The 27,223-nt window shown below is 40.1% G+C and overlaps 4 protein-coding genes across 10 annotated transcripts; 3 read left to right on the top strand and 1 right to left on the bottom strand.

The window, feature by feature from the left end:
- Positions 1–73: 73 nt before the first annotated feature.
- LOC115634275 (homeobox protein PKNOX2) lies at positions 74–3,563 on the top strand. 6 transcript variants are annotated; one of them, XM_030531904.1, is made up of 10 exons: positions 74–348; positions 815–957; positions 1,036–1,382; positions 1,445–1,636; positions 1,741–1,889; positions 1,977–2,372; positions 2,481–2,582; positions 2,775–2,896; positions 2,960–3,115; positions 3,177–3,563. In XM_030531904.1, the coding sequence occupies exons 2-10, from the start codon at positions 843–845 to the stop codon at positions 3,290–3,292; spliced, it is 1,695 nt and encodes a 564-aa protein (XP_030387764.1). In that variant the 5' UTR covers positions 74–348; positions 815–842; the 3' UTR covers positions 3,293–3,563. The 6 variants fall into 6 exon arrangements, with proteins under 6 accessions (XP_030387764.1, XP_030387765.1, XP_030387763.1 ...); XM_030531905.1 differs by lacking the exon at positions 74–348 and adding an exon at positions 446–578; XM_030531903.1 differs by lacking the exon at positions 74–348 and adding an exon at positions 672–728.
- Positions 3,564–4,162: 599 nt separating this feature from the next.
- Positions 4,163–26,224, top strand: LOC115634272 (probable beta-hexosaminidase fdl). Of its 2 annotated transcripts, none has more exons than XM_030531900.1 (7): positions 4,163–4,444; positions 21,887–22,072; positions 22,139–22,686; positions 23,073–23,808; positions 23,870–24,188; positions 24,848–24,942; positions 25,008–26,224. In XM_030531900.1, exons 2-7 carry the CDS (start codon positions 21,906–21,908, stop codon positions 25,165–25,167), a joined length of 2,025 nt encoding a protein of 674 aa, XP_030387760.1. In that variant the 5' UTR covers positions 4,163–4,444; positions 21,887–21,905; the 3' UTR covers positions 25,168–26,224. The 2 variants fall into 2 exon arrangements, with proteins under 2 accessions (XP_030387760.1, XP_030387759.1); XM_030531899.1 differs by lacking the exon at positions 4,163–4,444 and adding an exon at positions 21,006–21,055.
- Positions 9,356–16,752, bottom strand: LOC115634274. Its single transcript, XM_030531902.1, has 3 exons — positions 16,067–16,752; positions 13,106–13,253; positions 9,356–11,009 (listed from the first exon to the last, which is right to left on the bottom strand). Exons 1-3 carry the CDS (start codon positions 16,522–16,524, stop codon positions 9,822–9,824), a joined length of 1,794 nt encoding a protein of 597 aa, XP_030387762.1. The 5' UTR covers positions 16,525–16,752; the 3' UTR covers positions 9,356–9,821.
- A 203-nt stretch (positions 26,225–26,427) lies between the features above and the next one.
- LOC115634781 lies at positions 26,428–26,838 on the top strand. Its single transcript, XM_030532681.1, has one exon. It carries the CDS (start codon positions 26,428–26,430, stop codon positions 26,836–26,838), a length of 411 nt encoding a protein of 136 aa, XP_030388541.1.
- Positions 26,839–27,223: the final 385 nt, after the last annotated feature.

Here is a 27,223-nt window from a genome sequence, read left to right as displayed (position 1 = left end):
CTACTTAAGTGTGCTCCCATCTCTATATCATCACATAAACAATAAAAGGCCAAACGTTCTCGTTTTTGCTAATCGCCAGCTCTTACTCTGGTCGCCGTAAATTCCAAGATTTGTTGCATTAGTGTGCCAATTATAGTGTAAAATCAAATTAAAACGCATCTCAGACCTTTGGCGACTTGTATTTACGCGCGCGTATTGACGATTTGTCAAAAATTCTTCTTCGTATTAAAAGTGTCAATTTGACATCTTATACTGTCACGGCTGGCCTTATACGGCCCTTGCGGAAAAGTCTTATACTGAAAACTGGCTGTCGACATGCCACGATATTCGATTATTTCATAGCACTAGGTAAGAAGTAATCGGCATGATGTGACGGTTTTCTTCTATTACCGTTCTTTCAAATTTTTTCTGCTTTTTCCAAAGGACATGTGCATTTGTGATTACGTATAACTTAAGTATTTATTTTAAACCGCGCAAGACACTCTGTATATTATAACACGTTTTTTTAAGTAATATCCTATTTCAAATTAAAAAGAAGTAGGCTTTGGTTGTCATGTTTAACGACAGGCGTAGTCCAAGTTAGTTTAATTTCAAAGCCCGAGCTGTGAACACAAAATTTTGTGGAAAAAAATACGAGAAAATTTTCTCCGAAAAACTTGCGACTAAATAACAAACCGAAAAATAATATTTAGCGTTTGCGTGAGATAAATAAAAAAGATTTTTCAAAAGTATTCACTTGTTGCTTAATCATCTATCCTTGACGTGTCGGTCCTTGCTTGTGTGTGTAACGTTGTGTTTTTGTCTTCGATTTTAGACGTTTGCCGCTTGCGTAGACTTGAATAATGATTTCGCCGGAGCAGGAAGAGGTTAATTTGGTGCTCGACCGCCAAGTTCGCCAGAATATCCAGGATATGATGCATGAAGCTCAAGTGCAGGCCACTTTGTTGGAAAGCGAAGGTGAGTTTTTATCTGATGTCTATTGTACCCCTGCTATTGTATGATTAAGGATAAACAAAATTTGAAATCCTATTTCAGGTCGCGAACGTCTGCACTCTGAGTCTAGCGTGGATCAAGACGCTTTGCATCACGATACTATGACTGTCCTTGGCACCATATCAGCTGACGAGATAGTCGAAGAAGATGACCTTACATCCGAGCACGGTATACAGGAAACGACTGAAATACAGAACTACCACGACATGATTGTTGATAATGAACATCATATTGATATAAATGGGTCGCTGCGCAAGCGCCGCGGCAACTTGCCGAAACATTCTGTGAAAATTCTAAAGCGTTGGCTCTACGAGCATCGTTACAACGCCTACCCCAGTGATGCTGAGAAATTCACCCTTTCTCAGGAGGCCAATCTGACGGTGCTCCAGGTCGCCAGAGATGCAATTACTTGTTGTTACTCCATCTAAATATTTTATATCTAACTCTCCAGGTTTGCAACTGGTTCATCAATGCACGTCGTCGTATATTGCCTGAAATGATTCGTCGCGAGGGTAACGATCCGTTGCACTTCACCATCTCACGCCGCGGGAAAAAAGTAAGCCCGAACTCTTCAACTGTGATGAATCAGGGACCGAGTAGCAGTGCTCCTAATCCCATAACAGGCAGCCCTGCTTCTGAAGTGGTATGTTTGACAAAAACAAGAATTTTGTTTCACGTGCGAGTTATTATTTTCAACTACTACTAGATTTGGAAGAATATATTTTTTTTTATTTTACTTCCGCTTAGGTTGTTGGCGCCACCGAGGAGGTTGACAGCGCTGTTGAAATGCACGACGGCATTGCTAATGTGCTCACCAATTTCGATCAGTATGTTCAGGGCCCCAATGGACAAATTGTTAAGATGGAGCCGGAATATGACGAAAGCGTTATTTACAGGTAAGATGCTGCAATGCAGCTTGTGTAATTAAGCTGCCTTTTTAGTTGGTAATTTTACAATCAAGCAACCACCACTTTCCCCCAAAGTTGGCAACAAGCAATAGCAAACAATCCTCTTGGCTTCCAAAGTCTTCATTCCTCGCTTCAAGCAACAATGATTGATAAAATACAGAACTATCAGCTGCGCAAGGCAGCCATGACTGGTGTGAGTGGAAGCCGTAATTCAATTTTGCCGTATAGCCTCTTCGGGCAGCTTCCCCCAGAGTTTGATGAGGACAGTCAGCCGGCACCAAAGCGCGGTCGCAAACGTCAACAAAGCAAGTCGGAAAACGACCAGTCGAAAATGATCAAGTTGACCAAAGATGTGGCACATCCAGGTTCAAAACAGGAACAGAAACAGTGCATGGAACTGAGGCAGCTAGAGGAGGCACCTGTTTTTTATTGCCAGGAGGATGTCCTTAAGAGTTTCATGGTTGCGCCGAGGTACATGGTGGCTCTCACGCGCACTTGCTTCTTTTAGTTTAGATTTAATGTTTTCAAACATATGTGTTTTTAAACCTAGGTGCATTCCATTTTCCATATAATCCACAGATCCGAGGGCGAGGAAAGTGGTCAAGGCTACGAGTCCTGTGAACAGCAAAGCGAAGAAGAGGTGCGCTTTGAAAACTCTGATGACTGGCAGAGCGTGATGAAGTAAGTGGACTGGCAATAGGCAATAAGAGCGCTTATGAAAGCTCGCGTTCGGAAAATACTCCTTTTTGAAATGTTTGTTTCTTCTCGTATTTTATTTCCATAAAACTGATGCTCTGCCTACTACACAACAACAACACATCTCCACATTCATTACGACTCTCTTTGCTCCACAATTTCCTAACAAATATGCGGGACCGTTTTCAGCACCGAAGAGGTAACCACAAGTGGCGGTATCAACAAAAACATCGCTGGCGAGACTGCTGGTACCTCTTACTGGACTCCGGTTGCGGATCAACAGATCTTGAAGTCTGAAGGTATGCTAAGATGTCGAATTTCTTTATGCACCTGATTTCAAATATTATTATTTTTTTGTGCAGAAAACAATCCGCTAATTGTCTCTAATGCTGGCGAGCTGCTACAAACTGTGGGGGCCGAGGCCACCGTGATGACCACTGGAGCCGCAAATGCCGATCAACAGGAAGTTTTTACCATCACCGGGACTGAAAATCCAGGACAACCCATATCAACTCCAGGTGCGTTACGTTTAAAGACGACCAAGTGTTGAAAAAATATTAAATTCCCAACTATTAACAGGCTTGCGCCGTGAAGAACGCGACAAGTACAAATGTCTATATTATCTAGTAGAAACAGCCATGGCTGTTCGTCAAAACGAACCTAACGAAAAGGATGAAGTTTATATGCGCAATTAACCTTCAAAGCTACGTGATGCCCTAAACAATGAAGATCCAATGTACATAGTATTCCATCATTTTTTGAAAAAGAATCGCAGCTGGAGCTGTTATGTTAATGTGTTATGATTATAGCCTATATATATTATAGTTTGGCGGATTGAGCATTTTCAAACATTATTTGTTAATCACAAAACAAAATTGGTGAAAACTGAACAAATCCAAAAATGACTAAATCAACACGAATAACTACACACGCTTTGAATAAAAATAACACCTATTATACAGTAAATTTTTACTAAACGTAATTTATTAGTTAGAAAATTATGCTTAAATAAGACTAATTTTAAATTCATATTGTGTTTGTTATATTAGAAATTAATTTTATGCAATAATCGCTTGCATACATTTTGTAAAAATTAGATACTAGGTCATCTCATGGTTATGTAATGAAATTTTATGCGACATTATTAAACAACTACCGAAAAATCCTTAATGTTTGCCATTCCCACCAACTAGAATTTAAAGTTCCGAGAGCGCGCCACTTCGTGCTATCAATCGGTAGATAGCTATTCGATAAGCAGGTCGAAGAATGAGTCTGCTATCGATAGCAGAGAAATGGGCAGCCAACTCGCATCTCTACGGTGGCACTTTCAGTAAGTTTTTGTTTTTTTGCAATAAATGTTTGCGTTGTGTTGTTTATTGCTGAGGTGAGCGCAATAAATAGAAGTACGAGTATGCTGAAAACGCACTAAAGACTGAAACACCTTCTGTGGCTAAATGAGGCCCGAAATAAAGTCGTCTGAAATTTCGTGTAATTGTATGTAAATCGGTAGTTCTGTGTAAATTACATTTACATTATAATAGCAATAAATTGGCTGAATGAAAATGTAAAGGCTGCAATTGCATCTGGCCAAGTCTACCAGTAAGGCCTAAAACGCGACCGCACAAATCGCAGACGCACAAACAGCAACAGAATCAACAACTACAGCCTCAAACAAAACAAGCCCTGGCTGCCGACCGCACCTGCAGTGACTGCCCCTGCCCGTGCCCCGCTTGCGTGTCCTGTCTATCCTGCAAGAGGGCCAACAACATCAAAGATCCGCTGTGCCGGGTGGCATCGGTGTCAGACGAAATCAGGACATGCAAAGAGCATTTCAATCTGCGCTGTGGGTAAGAGAAAAAAAAAACATTTTTATGTATCGTTCGTACATTGACATCATCAGCATCATCATCCAAGTGCGGCAAATATGTAATCTCCTTCCCACACACCAGAATTTACTTCATGTCTATGGCTTTTTAACCATTCATAATGCGCTGGTTCGTGCGTTGGCATCTTTTTGGTTATTTGCACTTTTACTTTTTCGCTTTTTTCGTTTTGTTTTTTTTTTTTTAGTTTTTACACTGTTGTTGGCCCTGTTTCGACTTGTGTGCTGGCACACCACTTGCGTCATGCCTTGCCACCACTGCCACCGCAGCTACCATCGAACAACTAAGCCACACTTCGAGCTGATTATGTGTTATATGTGCTTTTGTTGCTATTGTTCTTGTTGTTGTGCACTTTTAGCGCAGTTACCGCAGTTGTGCTCCCGTTCCCCAAATGCCGGTACAGTTTTCTGTTTTACAGTTTTGAAAGTGCTTTTTGCTAGCTGTGGCTATTGTTCTGTGGTTACAAAACACAGAGGCCAACATAGCAGTATGTATTTTCCTTATAACCACCGACATATTTTCTTATCATGCTTTCCAAAGTCAATTTCTGCTGAATATTATTATTTATATTTTATTTGTTTTTTGATGCGCACAACGCAAAAAGCTTATCATCATCTTTAAAAATAGTTCTATTCGCAGTAGCTGTCTTTACTTATGTGTACATACATAAATCTCACAAACTCTGACATAAATATATGCATATAATTCTATATACATAAATGTATAGGTATGCAATTTTGAGTGTGGCTCAATCAGTTTTCTAAATGCGCTCTATATTTAAACAATCCAGCACTTCACTACTTATGAATGCATTTATTTTCCTCTCAATTTTTGGGTCAACTCAGTTTTCCACTGTATTTTTAGTAACGTCGCCTATGGCGGTGCTATTTTCGGGCACGTGCCGTCAGCAATACCCTGCTCTGTGTCGTCGTCGCACCGTGGATAATTTGTAAACTTTATTGCTATTAAAATACCCACAGTCTCATTTATATATATATATATATATGTTATATAACAAAATTTATTTCGCTTAAAATTAACTCGTAATTTATTCACAGGCATGTTTTTGCATCACTGTATATGAGATTTTCTTTTATGCTTAATTATATAATGTTTTGAATATTTGCATAGTAAATAAAAACAAGCTTGTTTAATCCCGAACATTCTATATGTTTGTTTGGCAATAAACTTATTGCTAAAACAACAAAAGAGAACTTATTGTACAAAGTACAAAAACTTTATTTTCAATTTGTTTCTGCACTCTCGAATAGCCCAAAAATCTAAATAGAATTGAAAACTCTCACCTCGCATTTACATTTTTCAGATTTTACGATCCTTACACTTTGAATTCTTAACGCACAAACACAGACAAAATTATTGGTATGTTCTTATTGCGCAACTTAAAAAAAAAAAGAAATTCGAATAATTAAAATTTCGATTGCCAAAATTATGATAGAAACTGGGAAATAGATTTCAAGCTTCGCTTGTAGTTTCAACTTTGCAATGGTTAAGAAAAACATTCCCATTCACTCTCCTATTTTATACTTCAAGTAAAAAAAACGATTGAAATCAATGGGTAAATTATTCACTATTTTATCATAGGAACTATTGAGATATCTTAATATTGAACGGAAATATTTCTCAACTATTTTCATATTACATTATCATCATTTCGCGTTAAGTTATTTATTTGCGCTAACCATTTGATAAGGCACTTAAACACTATTTAACAACAGTGCTTTAATAAGCTAATTTTTTAAATATTGGCAATCGATTTGTTTTTAAATTAAAACTCATTCAATTCGATCTGATGTGTTATACATGTCTTATGATGTATGGTTATCCCTAAGGGAATGAATAGCTTTGAATTTCCAATCGAGCCACTGTGCCACAAGCGCGTTTGGCTATAAGATGCGTCGTTTAGCATGCACCACAAAATCGCATGGACGTCGCGCATTTGCCAGTTGCTACTAGACATTCAATTAAAGTCTGCTATAATTAACCGCCTGTGTGTGGCAATTAGAAATGGCACAGCTTTTTTGCATTGTTGACGTCCCTAGGCATGTGCGTGGGGAAGGAAGGGGAGGCAGCCATATGCTCTCGCACCTCCCCCGCCTTTAACAAACAAATTTGATTAATATTTGGAGGCAAAGCCAATAGATAAATATACATATGTATGTGTGTGCGGGTTCGACACCTAACAGTGCTGCGCAGTTTGTTGCTACGCCTATGCACAAAATGTTGTGCGTCAGCTCCTATCGCCTGTTGCCACCTGCTAGCCACAAGCAACACATAAGCAAATGCGAGTGGCATGGCATGGCGATGTCATGCAATTCTTTACATGCCATCATCATTCTGTGCTGTGCGCGCTCTTAGCTCGGTCGGTGCGGGTTCCTAACAACTTATTTGTCTGGTTTGCCATACATACATTTACATGCTATATCTACGTGTTAAGCGTCGGTGTTCTCTGCGTGAGTGTTGCATATAACGGCTTGTCGTCTGGCTGAGGGAGCAGATGTTGCCGGTTCGAATGCATGGCTGTCTGCCTCACTTGTTGTGGCACGAACACGAACGCATCACATTTAGTTGCAATTATCAGCTACGCGCATTCGAGACATCGAACTGCTAAATTTCGTATGTTGCTCATACGCCCCGTGTTTGTCAACTTTCGGTCTGTGTTTTTCTGTGTCGTGCTTGGCGCCAAGTGTGAAAGGAATATGGCAATTAAATTTAGCAAAGCCGTAAAAATAATTTAGTGCTCATTTGTTTCTCACTTTCCTTTTTTCAATTTCTGTGAAAACTGCTAAAATGCTGCTATCAAGGCGTTGTTCACGAAGGTGCATAAAATAAAAAGCAATACTAAAAAGAACGCATTCCATTGTGTAAAGTGTTATTCATGATAATGTATCTGTATAGTATATACAAGTACATACATATGTGGTTCATTTCTATAACGCATCGCCATGTAATCGCTGTTTGGATGAGTGCATTGTGCCGGCAGACAGACAGGCAAGCAGGAGATTATCCTGCTGAAGCACTACTCTGTTTGCTTGTTGCACTGAGCACCGCTCGATAAATCGCGTGTATATTTTTTGCCTGGCAGTTGGCATTACCATTAATGGATGGCTAATTGAATAGCCAGCCCCATTCTGCTGGGTTGCGCCTGCAACAGCAACTTCTCGCTGAAAATAGATGCCCAGACCAGTATAGTTCTCCCAAGGCACTCAACCAGTGCCTGCCTGCCTGCCTGCCTGCCTGCTCATGCATAATTACATTCGTGGTCGGTACATTAACGAGCTCTGCATATTCAAGGTTGTGCGTTGCGTTTTCACAAGCAAGCTAGAAGGCAAGGCAGACTCATCATCTACACAGCCTCAAGCGCAACCCCAATCTCAATCCCAACACCAATGCCACCCACTTTTGCATGCCATTCCATTACTGGGACGCTTTGTGTTGTGAAATTGTGCAAAACGATGAGTGCCACTAACAAGCTTCTAGTTACCATTTTTTCTTCTTCTTATATACGGCCTTTTCTTTCTCTGCTTCTGCCAACTCATAGTTGCCGCTACCGTTTGCCGTTGCCTTTGACCATACGCCTGGGTTCACATTATGTGCATTTTGTTGCTGCTTTTGGCGACCGTTGGCGCATCGTGTGCCGTCGTTTTGTTTGTTTGCATACCCTCCTCCCCTCCTATGCAAATGCGTCGGGGCGGCCAGACCTCCAGACAGACAAACACACAGTGTGTACTCACCAGACCCTCACTTTCTCATTTTTATCAATTCGCCACACTTGTAATATTTTTGCTTTTTGTTGTTGTTGTTGTTGTTTTTTTGCGTGTCATTCTTGGGGTGCTTTCTTCGATTCGTTGTACTTGCTAATACAAAATCAATCGGATTGGCTTCGACCGAGCATTAAGCACATTGAGGTGAAGGTTTGGACAGCCAGTCGGTCAGTAGAGCATTAAGACATGCCTTCAAACATACAAGTAATACACTCAAATATATACGTTTTATTGTTGATATTTCGCTTATAATGTTACAACACTTACAGGGATATGCATACTTCGCATTAGCAGCTAGCTTAACATGAATTATAGAGACAAAGTGTATTTGAGACGTAGTTGCCAGAGATCAACATTCAACGTCCATAAAATAAAGCACATTCGTGATTTGGTTGCTGTTTTTCAGATCCAGTTATATCGGTTATCAGTAGCGTGTATGTGTTATTATATTTTTGTAGCTTCTAGTTGTATTTTTGTTCAGTATAGTATAGGAGCCCTGCATGTGTAGCCAACTAATTGCCTAATGAAACCTCCGGTTCAATTCAACTTTTTCACCTGTTTGAAAATTAACTAATCCATCAAACAAAATAATTGTATACTTGTATAATAATTATAAAATAAGAAATCTAATTAAATTTCATTCAATTACAAATACGAACATTTTTTATTTTTCCTAAACAATTTAGTAACAAGGGTTGCACTCTAGCAAGATTCTTTATCCAAAAAATTGTTATATGCGAACATACACTAGCAAACAGAACACGAGTTAACCCACATTCATAGAATTAACCAATTTTAACTTTGGAATTGTGAAAAGTACTTACGAAATCTGTATAAACGAACGGATTTAGATGAAATTGTCCTGTCATGCTGACTAAGAATATATTGTATATAATTTTTACAGTCAGACTGCTTACTTCTGCCTTTTACACACATTGCACAAACTTATAATGCCCAAGGGTATATGCAGAACAATATTCCATTTTTATTGTCGTCATTGTGCATATCAGTTTGCACTGTATCCTTCCTCCATCTTTAATACAACATTATAATAAAACTGAAAAACTCCATATAAGCAGTCTGAGCACTAGATTTGAAATAAAACTGGATGGCGCGAAAGAAATGTTTCGCATGCAGGCTTCAAAAAATAAATAACATCGCAACCCACTGTTGTCAGTCGCCCACCTGTTTCAGTTATTTGGAATTTTACAGCATTAGTCAACCTATTGTTCCAAGACCATGTTTAACCACCACATCTTAGCTGTTGCGGCGCTCAGCTTATTATTGACTTCCAACTTGGACCGAGTAGCATTTTTGATAATGCAATAAAATTGCCCTATTTTAGCTTAGTTTTTAGTATAGTGTCATAATGCCAAGGTCTTTTTTCAAAAACTATTAAAAAATTCGCCCTAAAACCTATCCTATATTCACAAAATTATAAAATTATATTCAAACATCAATGTCTTTCAAATAAATGTACCTTCATTTGTACAATTTATTTTGTAGACTTTTTGCTTCGGGGAAAATTATATGTATATGCAGGGCTCTATTCGTTAAATCTACACATAGCCACTCGACTCAAGCTTTAGGGCACCCTCATATGTAGGCAAACCAGATCTGTCGATAATTTTGCTCATATCCAGACTAACAATGCCGTTGTCATTAATGCTGTCCAAATCGTTGATTGCAGCATTAGCATCTCCCCCATTTGTCGCCGCATTTTCATTCTCATCTGTGGCAACAGCCCCGCTCTCCTCAACGGTAGCTGCCATTGTTTCGATTGCATTTCCATTTGTTGCATCCGCAGTTTTGCCGTCGGCCTCAATATCGTCATCGTTGACAGTTGAGTCAAAAGTTTCTGCGACCATTTGGGGATCTAGCTTCGCTGGCTCCTCCGCCACAACTGCTTGTCCATCATTTGGTAAATTGCAAACGTTGTCATTGACATCGTGTCGGCTATCATCTTCTACAAAACGATGCTCCAGACTGGGCAGGGTCTGGCCATCACGCGATGTTGTGGCCGTGTCCAAAACACTTTCTGTGGACGCTGTCAACGCATCCTCCGCGTCATAACGAAATTTTCCACATAAAGGGCACCCCCTTCGGTAATTGTGACTGTGTTGGTGTGTCTGCTGCAGATATCGTCGCCCAAAACTGTTTAATCTCGAGCCCGTCGCCATGTTCGAGCCATGCTTGCGAGCCTGTAGCGCCGGCGGCGGCGTATATGTCTCCAGCTCCATGCAATTTCCGTTGCCATTGCGCGCAGCTACCGCCGCCGCTGCCGCATACCACATGTTCTCCACCTCAGCGCGCTGCAGGGAGCAACAGGATTGGGCATTCAACACGCGCTTCATGTTGAGAGCTGCTTGCGCGTTCAGCGGCTTTCGGCCGGCAACAGTTTGCGGTGTGCTGCCCACGAAGTTGCTGCTGCTGGCTGCGGCACTCATGGACGATTCAGCGACGCACTCATTCATGGCCATACCATCGGGAGTGCCCCGTCCACAAGTTGCAGCCACTGCCAGTGTACTGATGTCCAGCGTGGAATGATAGCCGGGTGGCGGAGAGACGCGTTGCAGCAATAATTGCTGCTGCTGCAACTGTTGCTGTTGCAGTTGTTGCTGTTGCAACAGTTGCTGCTCATGCAGCACAACAGCATCGTACGATGGCGGTGGCTCGTGATGCAAAGCCGGCAACACAGCCAAACCATCGCTGGAGTCGCCTAAAAATAGGCCAGACGTTTCGTAGCACTAAAAAAAAAATAGAGCGAAAATGTAAAAAAGATGTAAAGAAATTAGTGATGCGTATAAAATCACAATGTGCGTTCGATATGGATAAATATTAAACCGTCGCATTTTTTCCGAAATGAATGCATAAATATTCTTTATAACTCGATTTCAAGTTTACGATTGTGAAACAGAACAAAGATGTGGAGGGTTGAGCCACCTATTCGTTTTGTAAGAAGAATGGATAACAGGCTCCAACTTTTAATATATGTATGTGCTCTTCAGGGAAGCTCACATCTAACATGTCGCGCAGCTTTGATTTGAAACAATATTTAACAAAGCGTTCCCATATATTTGAATGCAAAATACGAAATCCTTTTTAGACTACCAGAATACCTAAATCTGAATTCGGGACTAGTAATAATTACACTTTTTTTGTGTTACTTAATTATCCTTATTAAGATAATCATTTTTTTATAATATTAAACAATGTATGAATGAAACGATTTCTTTTGTTTTCATCTGGAACGGATATACATTTGCAGAAATAGCTTAAAAAATTAAACAACTAAATGTGATGCACAACATGCCATTTATCACTCCAACACTGATTCACCATCAAGCCAGTAGAAAATCGTATTCACTGTTGCGAAAGGATCACAGTTTTCCTCATCACAAATAGAAATCAAATTTATTTAGTCTTGCCACTAGCAATTTTCTATTTCCACTGACTACCGCGACACTTTTCGCGCCATTAGCTGCAATCTGCTGGAAGCAAAGCAGCGAAATATTTACGAAACCAAATAAAAAAGTTTAAATTGCACACATCATAAATTTATTTGTGTAACCCCAATTTAACGCCTCGACGGCTGTCGCTATCGCTATCTCTCTCTTTATTCCTGAACCTACCGCCGACCGCGGCCATGTTGACACTTTTGTGTCGCTGTGAACCGTCAGAGGCTAGAAGTGCATGAAGTGGCCAGAAGGGGACATTAGGGGAGAGGGTGACTAGTGGGCTGGCTGACATGGCGACGCTAACGTTGATTTACGTTGAGCGGCTATGGCGGCGCCTTTTCCCAGTGGGCCAACAAACAACAATAAGCAGTGTGTTGTGGAATAGAAATGAAATAGAAGGGGGAAAACAAGGATGGCTACTAGAGAGAAGTGCTTGCCCTGCGTTGCCTTTAACTTAATAAAGCCGCACACCAAGTGCCTGGCTGCGTCCAATACTAGACAGCTCTAAGTGGTGGGCCTTGACCAGTCCCTTCTCTTACAACTGTTGCCCTTTGTATTTGGCTTTTGCCGCTTTTTCCATTGCTATTGTCACACCTGTTAAATGCGCCGCATAAATATCCATTACCTTTTGGTTCTACTTTCAAACTGTCTCTTGCTGGTCCAAGTGAAATGTTGACTTAAAGTTGCACGCCGGGGGAAAAGCAGTGGCCATATTTAAACGCAATTAATGTTAAAGTCGCCCACAAATGTTAAACTGCTTATCCCGCTAGAGCTATGCTCTCAGTACATACATTGATTTCAATTTAATTGTTTCAACTTCATTTCAATAATTACACAAATGCCACGAATCATTAACGCAACGATAAACAAGTCATTAAAAAACTGATAACAGTGTGCCTCATAGGAAAAAATATAGAAGAAAAGTACTATTTCTAATTAAACTATTTTTTGATGCAGCTTTGAATAGCGCAATGAATCTATTTATCAATGCTTCAAGTTCTTATTAATAAATTCAATAATTAATCTCTTGTGCTGAAGTTATAAAGCCTTCTAATTGAAAAAGGTTCCTTAACACATATGTATGTACCACCTATGCAACATTTAAAATACAACAACAAAAGCAAAAACCTTGGTATTTTTAACCGACTGCATTGACTAATGAAAGAGAAGTACAAGTTTAAAAAAGTACAAACATATGTACACATTTTTGATGACGACTTAGTTTATTTAGTCATTTTAATCTTTCTCCAATGATTCAGAAAAGGCTATTTTTGATAACTACTGCATCTATATCTTAGAAACGAACATTATAATACTATAATAATGTACCCGTATACAAGTATTTAAGTATTTTGTGCCGGAATTCAGTTCGTAGTGTAACTCACCTGCTCAACACTGTAAATTTCCATATTCGGATCGTTCTCCAGCCATTGCCGCTGCTGTCGATATGCGGCCTCTGTACGTTTTTTAATGTTGCGATGGCAACAATAGCAGACCACACACAAAATTGTTGTGACCAATGACAACATGGCACTGCAACAATAATAACAAAAGGATACTATGTAACCACATTATAATAATACTCCGCAAGAGTAAGGCTATGATATTGATTGCGACAGGAATCCGCACAGACAATCAGACATGGCTCCTTATTAATACTGATTGGATTTTATTAATTTTGTTAAACAAATTATGCTGAAATGCACAAAATATCTGACAATAGTTCACATTCATGTATCCCTATGTATGTTTACATATCTATACTATATGCATCGTTACTCTGTATTGTGCTCTGGTCGTGTCGCAATTCACTGCACATAAATTGATAAAATGAATTTTCTGACAAAAGGCCAGAAATACTATACAAGTATACCTATAATGCATGTGTGCGAGTGCTTATGTGTTAATATATAAAGGTGCATTCATCTTGTTACTTGTATTTATTGTAGTAGATGTAACAATCATTATATTTGTATTAAAATTTCAATTACGAAATACAAAGGATGCCATTGTTATTGTAACATTTTGTCCATATTCTGCACATTTCTATTTGGGCTTTTATTCCTTTTCCTTACAAATTACGGTTTATTTTGACCTCAGTGGGCGCATCCAAGCATTCTTTTCATTATAGGCTCACTTCCTTTGCTAAACTTGTGGTGTGGCAAGTAGCAAATATTTTTAATTATGGCAAATATTTTAATTGATCATGCTCACTGATTTTAAAGTCAGTCAAACGCACTTTTTTCTCCCCTGCTGCTTAAAGGTCGCAAGACTACTCAAACCGTTCTTGACATAAATATATAATTGCAAGTACCCTCTAAAGTTTCGCAAAATTATTATAATTGTTATAATTGTTATAATTGTTATAGGTCGCCATAAAAGTATATATTAAACTTATTTATCAACGTCTCAACACATCTCAGATGAACCAATATGCACGTAATTTTTGTCCACAATATTAATAATGAGTATTAATAGCTACTTAACTCTTAATAGTCTTTATCGTAATGCTATTATCTCCCGCGGACTTCCGGCACTGAATGCAACTGCTGCCTTGTCTATTAACTTTCCAATCGCTTGCACGTCGCAAGTCAATGATGTCACTTAATCCACTGCGAATGCAACATTATATACCACTCGCCTCGTTTCGCCCCTCATTTGCCTTCACGCAATTTCTCGCATGTCAACAGTTCATTAAGGCCCAAAAAAAAAAAAAAAAAAAAAAAAACAGAAACAACAACGAAAAGCTAGGTGGTGGGATCCCGGCTTGTCTAGGGCTATCAACGGCGTGTGCACAATTTTGTTCTATTTTATTGAATTGCCCGAGACAATCGATAAAAATGTAGTTAAAATAAAGTTTTTGGATTTGAGTGCATGCCTAGCCACCAATTGTTTATACAGATTGAGACTTGAGAATGAAATCGGAAAGGGGTGTGGGGTCGTGAATTGTACTAGCAATTTAATGCAATTGACCCATAAATAAAAAAGTTTTAATAACATGCCGGTGACACTTTTAATAAGGAGAAAACATGAACACAGAAAAAGAAATACAAAAAGGAAAAATTGAAAATACATGTAATTATTTTGTAATGTCAACGCCAATGTCAGGCAACCAGCCAGTCGAGCCGTCGAGTACTTCAGTTGAAAGATGCTCCAGAATAGCAGCAGCTCTGACATTTTTCACTTGCAATGGTTGTTGTTGCTGCTGGTTGCCGCTGCGTGCAAGCGAAGTATGAATTTTTGATGTTTATTAATTTGCAGCCCGCTCATAAATCAAGCTCGAAACATGTAGCTCGGTCTAGGAATCATCCTTAAAATGCGCACATTTTGTTATGATCTATGAGCGTGCAAAATTACCAGAAAAAACACTTGATGGGGGTGCATGCAATGAAGATGGCTACAAAATTCACAATTAGGGCAATTATGTTGGCTTTTTATTTTATTTATGACTCGGTTTTGTAAGGGGCTCAAAAAGTGCCGCAGGACCAAAGTGCAACCACCGCTTTAAAATGTAAAATATAGAAATTAAAATATTTTTCAAGTATCTTCAGACTTCATGTTATTATTGGGAAATATATAATGCTCTATTATTTTACTGTTGCATGAGTAACGATTTAATAGGCTTAACATTTAAAGAAAAGAATAAAAAATTAATTTCCAAATTATCATATCTTTAAAAAAAGATCTGAAACACCTACTATATAATAACCAAACTTGATATGCTGGTTCTTTTAAGTCCAATAACTATTGATTATATACATACTTAGTTCTGGCTGTTATACAAAAATGAAGTAACGGTTGATACGTTGTATGAGTAATGTTTCTTTTTGTATCGAGTTGAAATGTATAGTTTCTTTTTGTATCGAGTTGAAATTTTGGTTAAAAGATAAACGTTTGCGCATTATAAATTATTAAAATCGTTTAAAAACCCTACAATTACATATATTATTATCGTTTAAATTTGGGTTGCAAGAGCTGCCCTAAAAATCGTTAAAGATGAATACTTTATGATATACAATTTGATAAATATCATACAAAATATCAATTAACTTCCAATTGAAGTGTGCAAAGGGAGACAAAATCTATGCGTTCCTCCCACATTCTGTGTTTAATATCCCTCTGGGCAATAGTATGCCTGGAGTTGGTGGCGCGCGCGAGTGAGTTCAGTATAGTACATCTATAATTCATATCTGTCTCATTGCACATGCGACTGCACCTATCCAAGTGTACGCCAGTTGTCAGTTATCGTAGGCGTTAATAAAACTTGGCTTCTTATAAATTAATAAGAAAACTAACTAGGGGCAGACCGGAGAGCTGTCTGTCAGGTGTGCTCGCACATTACTTACCCGCCCAATAGGAGATTCACATTGCCATTGACGACATTCGCATAGGTGTGTGGTCCTGCGCTGTTGCCAGATCCTGGAACGCCATTAAGTAGCGTTATACCACCGTTGCCGCCGCGCTGATGCTGCTGGTGATAGAGACCTAACCCGCCACTATAGTAGGTGGTGAAGGAGGATGACGAGGACGAGGCGCTGCCACTGTCGTTGTCGTTGTCGCCGTCGCTGTCAATGCTCTGCTGACTGCTGGCATACTCCTGAGACGCATCTTCCTCGCTGGTTGCTGGACTAGAAAGCGAAGGTGTTGCAGCTATTGCCGCCGTTCGTGTTGTTGTTAATGTTGCAAGCAGTGCTGAGGATGTTGTTGACATGGCTGTTGCATTATTATTGAGTTGCTGTTGTCGCTTTTCCGAATTGTAGTGTTGATTGACCGCAGCGAGTATTGCGTAACGTTTCAAAGACATTCCACTAGCATTGGCACTTCACGGATTGCTGCTAGGCTTGCGTGATTGCATAACGATTAGCACCATTAGTGGGCACACTAGCTCACACACACACTCACACATATACTTATTTATGGTGGCTTACACTCTCTTAGTCGTCTGCTCATTACGCGCCAACGTTTGAGTTGCGACTAACTTAGCGCTAGACTAACTGACTGAGCCAAGGACAATAGCTTTTAGCCCTCGCGGCGTATACGTAACATGCAGGTGAGACAGACGCCAGCACGCACGCACACTCGCACACACACACACACACACACACAATCTGAGAAACTTTTGTTAACGCAAAGCGCGCGCGCCGCATTTCACGATCGATGGCCAAAATTGTTTCCGTTCCATTTTTATTTGTCTTACAAATGGAGGGGTAGTCATTTATTTATTTTTATTTAACTTAGTCTGCTTTTTTAGGAAACTTGAAGTGCTCGGCAGGTTTAACATCGGCGTTCGCACAACTCGCGATTTATGCGTCTGGACAAAGTCGTTGCGCTGTTGCAACTGATTCTAAGTCCAACTGTGGCTTGACTTGCTGGCTGGATGGCTGGCTCTGTTTGCTTGGCTGTCTAGCGGCTGCCTGGCTTGGCGTGCATTCGTTCGGCTTATCCTTTTGTTGTGCACGAAGTTCCTTGACAACGACTGAGCAGTAAAATACAAAATAAAGCGCCTTCGACTGAGCAACGTCCGCTTCGGTCTCTGTTTCGTTCATGGGTCGTCGGCAGCTCCTGTTCGTGTTTTTCGTCCTATTCGTGCTGTGCGCCTGCTACCATTTGTGCCGCCATTTTGCTGTTGCTTTCCTTGCCTTACCTTACCTTGCATTACATGGTTGACATGTGAGCTGATTTTTGAGCCACCACCGCCAGCAGCAGCGACCAAAGCCAACTCATTTGTATTGAGCTTCCTTTTTATATATATTTGTGTTTGTGTGTATTTCTGTGTAAGCGGTTCCTGCACGTTTCACGTCAAATTGCGCGCCAAATGGCTGATTTTCTTTATACTTGTTTGCTTGCGTGTGTGTGTGTGTGTGTGTGTGTGGGTGCCTATTGTTGCAGGCAGATTGTTGCTGCTGCCGCCATTGTCGTTTCTGTCGCTGTTGTTGTCGTTGTTGTTGTTGTGGCAACCGTGCATACCATTTGAATAACACTTGTCGTCAACTGATATTTTTCATTGCATAACATGTACTCGTACACGTATATGTATACATATCTACTACCGGTTGCCAATCCGTACAGTACAAGCCACGCCTATAGGGCGTATACGAAATATCCACTTAACTGATTATCATGTGGCATTCGAACCACTTAATGAAAATAAATTGCTACTGACCGCCATAAGCTTATAAATGTTTTACAAATTTTTCTTCATTATTACTTTTATTCTTTTTTGTATTTTTTATACTAACAAGTTTGTAATGTTTGTAGCACACAGGAAATAAGTAGCGTGCCATACCGCATATTATGTATGATAAAGGAGTCGTCTCTTTTTCTATCCATCCGTACGAACCTCTATTTCAACCACGACATTCGAGCCATCTTGGGGCACCAAAGTTAGCATATTGACTTGACACATACTTGTATACACAGACCAAGATTATTATAAACAATATATAGTTACAATATTTTACAAAACTGATATAGGAAGATCAATGGCAAAATTCATTTTTGTAGGTAGAAACATTCTTTGCTTACGACATTGTATCCAAATATAATTATGTTTGTTATGTCTGTCCACTCTAACAAAAAGTGCTGAGATTTTGGTATAAAGAGTTGAAAAGTCTTTCATAGATATAATCTTGTTTCAGCTCTGCTTTGAGGGGAATAGAATGCAGGGAGATTTCTAAAATTCCTGGTTAACTGTTAAATACATTTTGAAACCACTGTACGACCCGCACCTGTACACGGTCGCAGGCTTTTCAAGAACATATGTAAATAGTTGCACGCCATTTCGGGCTGAGCTCACGAGTCCCCAACAATAGCAGTAGCAACAACAACAACAGTCAGGTAGCTATGAGGCAAGAACCATGAGCTGAGAGCCAAATGTGCTATGCCAACTGTGTTTCTGTTTGTGTGTACGAGTATGTCGGCGTCCACCTCCCCATCAAACCACCAAAAGCTGCCTTCTTGAAAAAGCTGAAAAATAAAAAATCCATGTCTACGTCTGCTGTGCTACGACAGCTTAACAGTTAGCCATAGTTACTTACACCTCGTGTGTCAGGCGCGCTCGCTGCTGAGGAGCTCGTCGAGTGTTGAACGTCAGTCGTTGAGGGCGTGCGACGGCCGTGAATAGTGCAAATGTTGTCACATTTTTTCTTTAATGCATATGTGTGTGTGGCATAATTTTAGATTTGTGTGCGCCAGAGCGTGCTTTCAAATAAATAGAAATTTGTATAACCCCAAAAAAGCGGCAACAACGGAGAGAAAGAAAGAAAGAAAGAAAGGCCTGGCATTTGTATGCCTTTCAACAGTTGGCAGCTGAGTTGCTGGCAACGTGACTCATTAGCGAGGCTGAGGCGCCACTTTGACGATGGCTCTAGCTATGGCGATGCCACTGACGCTGCTGCGTCGTCTGATGATGGATAGTTTTGGACCAGTACGCACGCGCTGCTGCGGGTAAGCGAACAGGAGCAGCTGCAAAGTGTGCTACACTATTTTTTGTTTGGAGGCGCCCAATAGTGCCACCGCAATTAGTTCCTGGCCGTGTCGGCGGTTGTTTATACTCGTATTTAACAACATCAACTAATGAGACTGTCACATTAATAGAGAGGAGAGGGAACACGAGGGGTGAGGGTGGTGTAAGAACCTAAGAGACGTCGGACACCTGCACAAGTGCCTAACACTTGTCAACTGGGCCACTGTCAGTGACATTGTCAGCCAACTGGCAGGCAACTACCGAGGTCACTGCGGTTGCATGCGCTAACAGAAAGGATGGGCATTCTCCCTTTTCTCTATCACTCTTCCAACAAACAGCGGCAATCCTTTTTAAAGACTAAAGCATTAATTATGCATCTGTCGCTTGATTTATTATGCACAGCTATAAAAGTAATGAAGGCAACAAATGACAAGCTGTTTACCTGCCGCACTGCTTTTTTTCTAACTCAAGAACTGTACGTATTTGTAGCTGTTGCTCCTGTTTCGACTTCCACATGGCGTTGAACTCGTACGCTACAATAACACGTTCCTCATATGTATGACCAGAAGAACAGCCAGAGTTGGCTGCATGCCACCCCCAATCCGAGAATGCGCAACAAATGTTGAGACTTTCGATGGCATTTGTGTAGTACCAGAGTTCCATGTGGTTCGAGTGTAATACATATGTACATCCTTGTACTTCATGCGAACCTACATGCATATGTGGACACGTATGCGCTTTCAACAGGATGGGTTGGTCAAATGGTTGCATGTGCTGTGCTTGTAGTTCATATTTTAACAGCACGCACCGCTCCTATATTATGCGGGCAAAAACAACAATGCACACTAAAAATTCTCATGCCCTTCCTTAGCCCACTTATTGAGGTTCACTTAATTTAAGGTGCACGCAAAGGTTACACCGCAGTATGTAGGTGTCCTCAACACGTCATTCCATGTGCCAGGCACCACATAGTGTCTCTGACAAAGCAACAGCCTTGATGATTTAGTTCAATGGAGGGCGTGTTTGTGATATATACTCGTACATATACTTATATAACGTTTAAAATATGTTGCAATTTAGAGCAATAACACATTTGTAGTGGCTTTGAATCAAATACAACTTGTGGACAAATTACGAGAATCAAAACATCAACTATATCATGAAATGTTCCATCCAAGTACTTTTTAATTGGGTTTTTAAAATAAAAATAAACGTTGACCATAATTAGACGAACCACTGAAAAACAGAAATAAAATAAGCAAATAAATATTAGTTTAAATATAGATACCGTCCTAAAAACTTTACTAGAAATTGTGCTCAACGGTGCCAGCGACTAACAAATTTAAAACATGTCATACAAATTAGACAGCAATGTTATCAGTTCTCCTTAGTTGATTTTATTAAGTTTTGATCAAACCTCTTGTGAAATGCTGTGGACTTCGAATTTACAGTTCAATCTGGCTATTTTGATTTTACTTGTTTCAATATTTAGAGTCCACATTGGGTCCACATTTTGTTTTGTAGTTCAGTGTTAAAAAGGCCTAAGCAATTATCTTTACTTAAAGATTTATGAAAAGTTTTGCAAACTTATGTTTAAATGTTTTTACCGCTTAGAACTACGACAAAGACTGTAAGTTTTATCTTTCATATACTGCAAGAAAAGGCACTCAATAGGGCTAAATGGCCGACAAAAAAAGCAGCCCTTTTCTCCTAAATCATATGTTAAACAAAATAAAATTTGTTTTCTCCTTTCAAAGTGAAAGAAATTACCAAAATAAAAGCAAAAGAAACAACTTCTTGAAACCTAAAACTTAGCAATGCTCTACAAGTATCTCAAGAAGGCTTACGTTTTGAACAAAGCACACAATGGGTAAGAGATAGCTATATATAGTATGTATATATGGCTTTGCCTATAACTATAACTCGTTTAATGGAGAAGCGCACCCAAAATATGTGGCACGATATACATATATGTACGTGTATGTGCATATGTGTGTTCAATATATTAGCTACATTTTTATAACTGCTATCATTTTTCATTATAGTCCAAAATAAACTAAAGTGTTGGGCACTGCTTGGAGCCCACCACTCCATATCCTAGCCATTCCTTTCGCCCTCGTGTGGGTTGCGTGTCAGCAATGTCTAAGGCAAACAATTCCTCTATGCGCTTTATGCGTCGTAAATGCTACGCCCACTTTGTTCTGGTCGCGTTGTAGTCGTTTTTAAAGGTTCTTTGATTTTATCGCACATCAAACCCCTAAGCTGAGCAGAACGCAGGGCGAGCATTGATTAAAGTTCGATACGTTGCCTCTTTGTGGGTCACCCGCATGGCACGATGACGGCGAAGACGACAACGACAAGCCCATTGTTTTCTTTTCACGCTCCATGCTCCGGCTGTTGTCGTTCTTATTGTTTGGTTAACTGTTTAATTTCTTTGAATGTAAACTTTAAGCAAAGTTAGCAACGCCTTTTGTGCGCCCATCACGTGTCCCTCCATTGACAACGTTGTTTGCCTCGTTGCTTTTGATGATGACAACATGTATATATATATATACGAATTTATGTATATGTGTGTGTATATATGGATGGGGGCGAATTGGAATCCGTCAACGCGTTACTCGTGTAAACACACTAAAACTACAATTAAATGCTTGTCTCGGCTGTAAATTAACCGCACTTTCTTTCCCTTCCTATTTTGCAGCCTGCGTTACCTTTATAAGATGTCCCTAGCCGTCTCGCTTCGGCGTGCACTGCTGGTGCTGCTGTCTGGCGCCATTTTTATACTCACCGTGCTTTACTGGAATCAGGGTGTAATGAAAACGCAAGCGTATTCTGAGGCACTGGATCGGGCGATTCGAAGCCACAAACATCCACATAATTATCCCATGTGAGTACAAAAGAAACAAAAGACTCCCCGAAATTCCGACAACCTAGATGGTTTTGCATTTTACAGACCTGTGGAGAAACTGTGGACTTACAAGTGTGAAAACGACAGATGCGTTCGATCCCATTTCCTTGGAAAGGGCGCCAAGCGTGTCTCGTTCATGTCCTGCTCCATGACCTGCGGCGACATTAACATCTGGCCGCATCCTACCATCAAATCCCTCGTCAACGGGCATACGGTACGCTTTTCCACTGAGGATGCACAGTTGCTGCTGGACACACCGCATCATGAGGTGCGCAAGCAGCTACAATTGGTGTGGGACTGGTTTGTCAAGCAGCTTCGCGCAATTCAGCGATTAGAGTACACAGCAAGCTCCACAAGTGAAACGGGCGGGGCAGGGGCTAGTGAATCCACGCGAACGCGTCGGCGCAGCTCCATATTGTCAAATGCTCCACAAAACGAGTTCGACACACCAGCGGTGTCCCTATTCGGATCAACGTTTGGCGGACGACGTGCCGGCGATGTTGATAGTCTGACTGTTAAATTGTCGGTAATTAAGTCCCCAGAACTAGACTTCAATCTTGAAAATGATGAGACCTACCAGCTAAGCACAACATGTGAGTATCGATCGATAACAACAGCAATAAGCGACTTATCCGTAAATATACCTGAAACACAATCATTTAGCCATTTCCCGGTTTTCGATCTCGCACAAAATATTCAGCATAGAAATAGCTTGCTGTTCCGGTATCCAAAAAACTATGGAATTATTCGATTGTAAGACCTTCAAATATTTGTAAGAATTAAAATTTTAAGCATAATCTATCGGATTCAAAGCGATCTGTTCTCAACTGCGATTAAGTCTTGTATATTTTTAAAAGAAAAATAATAATGAAGGCCGTAAAAATAAAACAAATTTGTGAATCAGCTCTTGTCTCAATCGTAGCCTTTGTACAAGTACAAGAGAAAACAAAACCTAATCCTTTATTTTGTACCATTGCAGTCGAGAATCGTAATCTGCAGGTGCACATTAAGGCGAATTCATACTTTGGTGCAAGGCATGGACTGTCCACGCTGCAGCAACTCATTTGGTACGACGACGAGGATCACCTGCTTTGCACCTATGCGACGACTATGATCAGCGATGCGCCCAAATTTCGTTACCGCGGCCTCATGTTGGACACCTCCAGGCACTTTTTTTCTGTGGAGTCCATTAAGCGGACCATCATGGCAATGGGCCTGGCGAAGCTTAATCGTTTTCACTGGCATATAACGGATGCTCAGAGCTTTCCCTATATTTCACGCTATTACCCTGAGCTGGCCGAGCATGGCGCCTACTCGGAGAGCGAGACGTACAGCGAGGACGATGTGCGAGAGGTGACAGAGTTTGCAAAACTTAATGGAGTGCAGGTTCTGGTGGAAGTGGATGCACCCGCACATGCCGGCAATGGCTGGGATTGGGGCCCCAAAAGGGGACTCGGTGAACTGAGCCTCTGCATTAACCAGCAGCCTTGGAGTTTCTACTGCGGCGAGCCGCCGTGTGGACAGCTGAATCCAAAAAATAACCACACCTACCTCATACTGCAGCGCCTGTACGAGGAGCTGTTGCAACTGACAGGCCCCACGGACTTTTTTCACCTGGGTGGTGACGAGGTCAACTTGGACTGCTGGGCCCAGTACTTCAATGACACTGATTTACGGGGCTTGTGGTGTGATTTTATGCTGCAGGCCATGGCGAGGTTAGTTAGGTTTGCCCTTCTTATTTTCAACTGCTTCAAGCAACCATCCTCTTATTTTTAGGCTGAAGCTGGCCAACAATGGCGTGCCGCCCAAATATGTGGCCGTGTGGTCGAGCGCCCTGACCAACACCAAGTGTCTTCCAAATAGTCAATTCGTAGTGCAGGTCTGGGGTGGCAGCACGTGGCAGGAGAATTACGATCTACTCGACAACGGCTACAATTTGGTCTTTTCGCATGTGGATGCGTGGTACTTAGACTGCGGCTTTGGCAGTTGGCGTGCCACCGGAGAGGCAGCGTGCTCGCCCTACCGCACCTGGCAGAACATGTATAAACACCGTCCCTGGGATCGGATGCGACTGGACAAGAAGCGAATGAAGCAGGTATGCTAATCAAAATAGCGTCTCCTTCCAACTCGTAGATAATAATTAATGAAGAGTTTCTTTGGCAACACCTTGATGAAATCAAAGACCAACTCTTCTATCTACCGAGTTCGATGTTCTGTTGATTTTTTGAATAATGGATTTTATTTTATAAGAAATGTGAAGGTTCTTTAGCAATACTTATATGAAATGAAAGACACCTATTTTATGTGCCGAGTATTTCATGTTATTAGCAATAATACTATATATATTTGCTGATGTATTTTAATAATTCGAGTCGTCATTAGAATAATTTTTAATTCTCAATGAATAAAAATAATCCTACAGGACGTTAAATTAACTAATCGTTGAAAGTACTGCATTCAGATATGTTATTCGACCCAAAGATACGGCCTTATGTAAAACAGATAACTATGTTTTGTATACTCGTAGACATACTCATCAAATTTTACAAATTTGTGTGCAATTATTTTTATGCCTAACCAAATCCTAACAAAAAATAATTCTATAAAAAATATCAATAGAAACTAAGATAGTAACTTGAACTAAAAAGAAAATGTATTTAATAGGTAGATTCAATAATTAAAAGGGATGATTTATTTATTTAATAAGAAGATTCAATTAATAATAATAATAACATTCCTTTCTTCTTTTTGTAGGTGCTCGGTGGCGAGGCTTGCATGTGGACGGAACAGGTGGACGAGAATCAGCTGGACAGCCGACTATGGCCGCGTTCTGCGGCACTGGCCGAACGGTGAGATCATACTGAGATATATACATTAGTTTTTTTTTCAGCTTATTTATTATTTGATATTGCAGCCTTTGGTCGGATCCAAGAGACGATCACGAATTTGATATTGTGCCGCCTGAGGTGTTTCGACGCATTTCCGTCTTTCGGAATCGGCTGGTTGAGCAGGGCATTAAGGCGGAGGCGCTGTTTCCCAAGTACTGCGGGCAGAATCCTGGCGAGTGCATTTGATATTACCTTTAAGCATCCCCTATCCGTTAGTTAGTTAATAGTTTAATTGTTATATTTTACTATGATGATAATGATGATGATATTATGCGTTAAGTCGACTAAAACAAATTGTAGGGGGTAGAGAATCATGCGCATGAACAGACTTTTGCGTGTATGGTTCGGATGCGTTCTAGGCTGCAGCAAAGATTTGCGATCAAATGGTTTCTGTCAAATGGCAAGAATTTATACCAGCGCCTTTTCTTAGCTCTTGTCTATGTTTAGCATGACTCGAATTTCTTTATATAGTACAATTTCCACGAATTGCGCACACACTGCATACCTACATACATACATACATACATAAATGCATCCATTCATAGGACCGTGATTAACTAACGCGTAGCATTAGCAAATGTAGTTTTAGTTTTTTTTCTAACAATCTCATTCTCAGACACCCAATCAGATAAAAAAAAATATATATATGTATATGCACACAGACACAAACACACATAAATACACACAACATTAACATATGTATGGATAATACATATCTAGTTTGAGTGCCGGAACTACCACATGGCATATATGTATTTATATATGTTGACCACACATTTTAATATTGTTTAAAAGCTTTAATCGATGAAACAAATTACGTAAAGATATTAGTTGGCCCAGCGGATGTTACGCAAATGTATGTTTTAATTTTCTTCAGTTAAGTTAATTTTAAATTAAATTACATTTTCAGTGATATAAACAATGTGACCTTATGACAAAGCAAAAGAAACAAAAACTTAGCGTTAGATCAATTATAAATACGAAATGGCACGCGTTGGCACTCGAGTCGGGGGATAAATAGAAAGTAATTGTAGTTAATAAAAAAATAAAAAAAATTACAATCGTGTCTAACGCAATGCACAGACCCTGTCGCCTGTGCCCTCTAAATAATATTAACCCATTATGTTAACCATGTTTTGTACTTAAGTAAAGTTTTGCAAAAGGAAAAAGATCCAAACTATTTTTAACATTTTGCTGTAACTCGAACTTCAATTTCAAAAATAAAACCCAAATTAAACCCAAACGGCATCATTAGCCAGCCCTGAGCAAAATGTCTTTATTATTAATAAAAGCTATGTAAGAAAAACAAAACAATCGAACAACACTTTTGAGGAAAAACACGATGAACACACAATATAACAGGCTGGCATTTTTAGCAGCGTTCGTGGTAGACAACTGAAGCTTTTCTTTTACTTTCAAACGTTTTTACATTCGCTTTTGCAGGTTATGTTAAGTGATATTGCGGCTCAGCCGCTTCCGCGCTCTTCGTCGGCTTTAAAAGAAATAAACAGCAGCTCGCTATGGCTTCAACCGCCGAGTCATTTTCCTACCAGTATTCTGCGGGTACCGCGTAAAGCTGTCAAAACGGCAAAGGAGAGCAGATCTACAATCCCGGAAACAGTTGAGAATTTAAAGGAATTGCATGCACCCTGCGAATTCGACCTTTTAATAAAAACATCGATCGATTTCTTCCCCTCCCTATGCAAGGCGGTGCATGATCATCGTTTTGTGGACGAGGCCTGGTATCGTATGTTCCGTACATATGATACAGAAGCCTTTGTTTTTGATCAGTTTTACGAGCGTTTGACCCGCTACGAGGTGGATAGTTTAGTTTACGAGTATGGTCCGATAAGTTAGAAGTGGAAAATGTGCAGTATCGAGAAAGACACAAATAAATATTTATATTTCCTACCGCAGGTATTGCCCGTCTTTGATTGGCTCAGTATTTTTTGCTTACAATTATACGTTTATTTGCAATATGCTTTTTCTCTTCCGACACTCTCTAATAAAATGAAATTAAATTGTGCAATTTCTGAAAAATTAATAAAAATATTGTTGGCGCCCTCCTTTGCGATTCTCAAACCAAGTACCTAAGTGCCGGCAAATCAATAGTTAAATAGTGAAATTTATAAAAAATTAAATAATAAATTTGTGGACTTAAATTGTGAAATTTCTAATATATTAATTTCAAATATTGCGGCCACCCTTCTCTGCGATTCTCATACCAAGTACCTAAGCGCTT

The sequence above is a fragment of the Scaptodrosophila lebanonensis genome, unplaced genomic scaffold, assembly GCF_003285725.1.
Source record: "Scaptodrosophila lebanonensis strain 11010-0011.00,11010-0021.00 unplaced genomic scaffold, SlebRS2 tig00000001-arrow-pilon, whole genome shotgun sequence".
Lineage (NCBI taxonomy): Eukaryota > Metazoa > Arthropoda > Insecta > Diptera > Drosophilidae > Scaptodrosophila > Scaptodrosophila lebanonensis.
This window is presented reverse-complemented; position numbering and strand designations above follow the sequence as displayed.

Bases quoted from the DNA above. Each gene is read 5' to 3' on its own strand.
- LOC115634275 (XM_030531904.1), top strand. From the start codon at position 843: ATGATTTCGCCGGAGCAGGAAGAGGTTAATTTGGTGCTCGACCGCCAA. The intron at 958-1,035 runs GTGAGTTTTTAT...ATCCTATTTCAG, and splicing joins CACTTTGTTGGAAAGCGAAG to GTCGCGAACGTCTGCACTCT. The intron at 2,583-2,774 runs GTAAGTGGACTG...ACAAATATGCGG, and splicing joins GACTGGCAGAGCGTGATGAA to GACCGTTTTCAGCACCGAAG.
- LOC115634274 (XM_030531902.1), bottom strand. From the start codon at position 16,524: ATGTCTTTGAAACGTTACGCAATACTCGCTGCGGTCAATCAACACTAC. The intron at 13,254-16,066 runs GTAAGTAATGTG...TTATTGTTGCAG, and splicing joins GTGAATCTCCTATTGGGCGG to TGCCATGTTGTCATTGGTCA. The intron at 11,010-13,105 runs GTGAGTTACACT...TTTTTTTTTTAG, and splicing joins AAATTTACAGTGTTGAGCAG to TGCTACGAAACGTCTGGCCT.
- LOC115634272 (XM_030531900.1), top strand. From the start codon at position 21,906: ATGTCCCTAGCCGTCTCGCTTCGGCGTGCACTGCTGGTGCTGCTGTCT. The intron at 22,687-23,072 runs GTGAGTATCGAT...GTACCATTGCAG, and splicing joins CTACCAGCTAAGCACAACAT to TCGAGAATCGTAATCTGCAG. The intron at 23,809-23,869 runs GTTAGTTAGGTT...TCTTATTTTTAG, and splicing joins ATGCTGCAGGCCATGGCGAG to GCTGAAGCTGGCCAACAATG.
- LOC115634781 (XM_030532681.1), top strand. From the start codon at position 26,428: ATGTTAAGTGATATTGCGGCTCAGCCGCTTCCGCGCTCTTCGTCGGCT.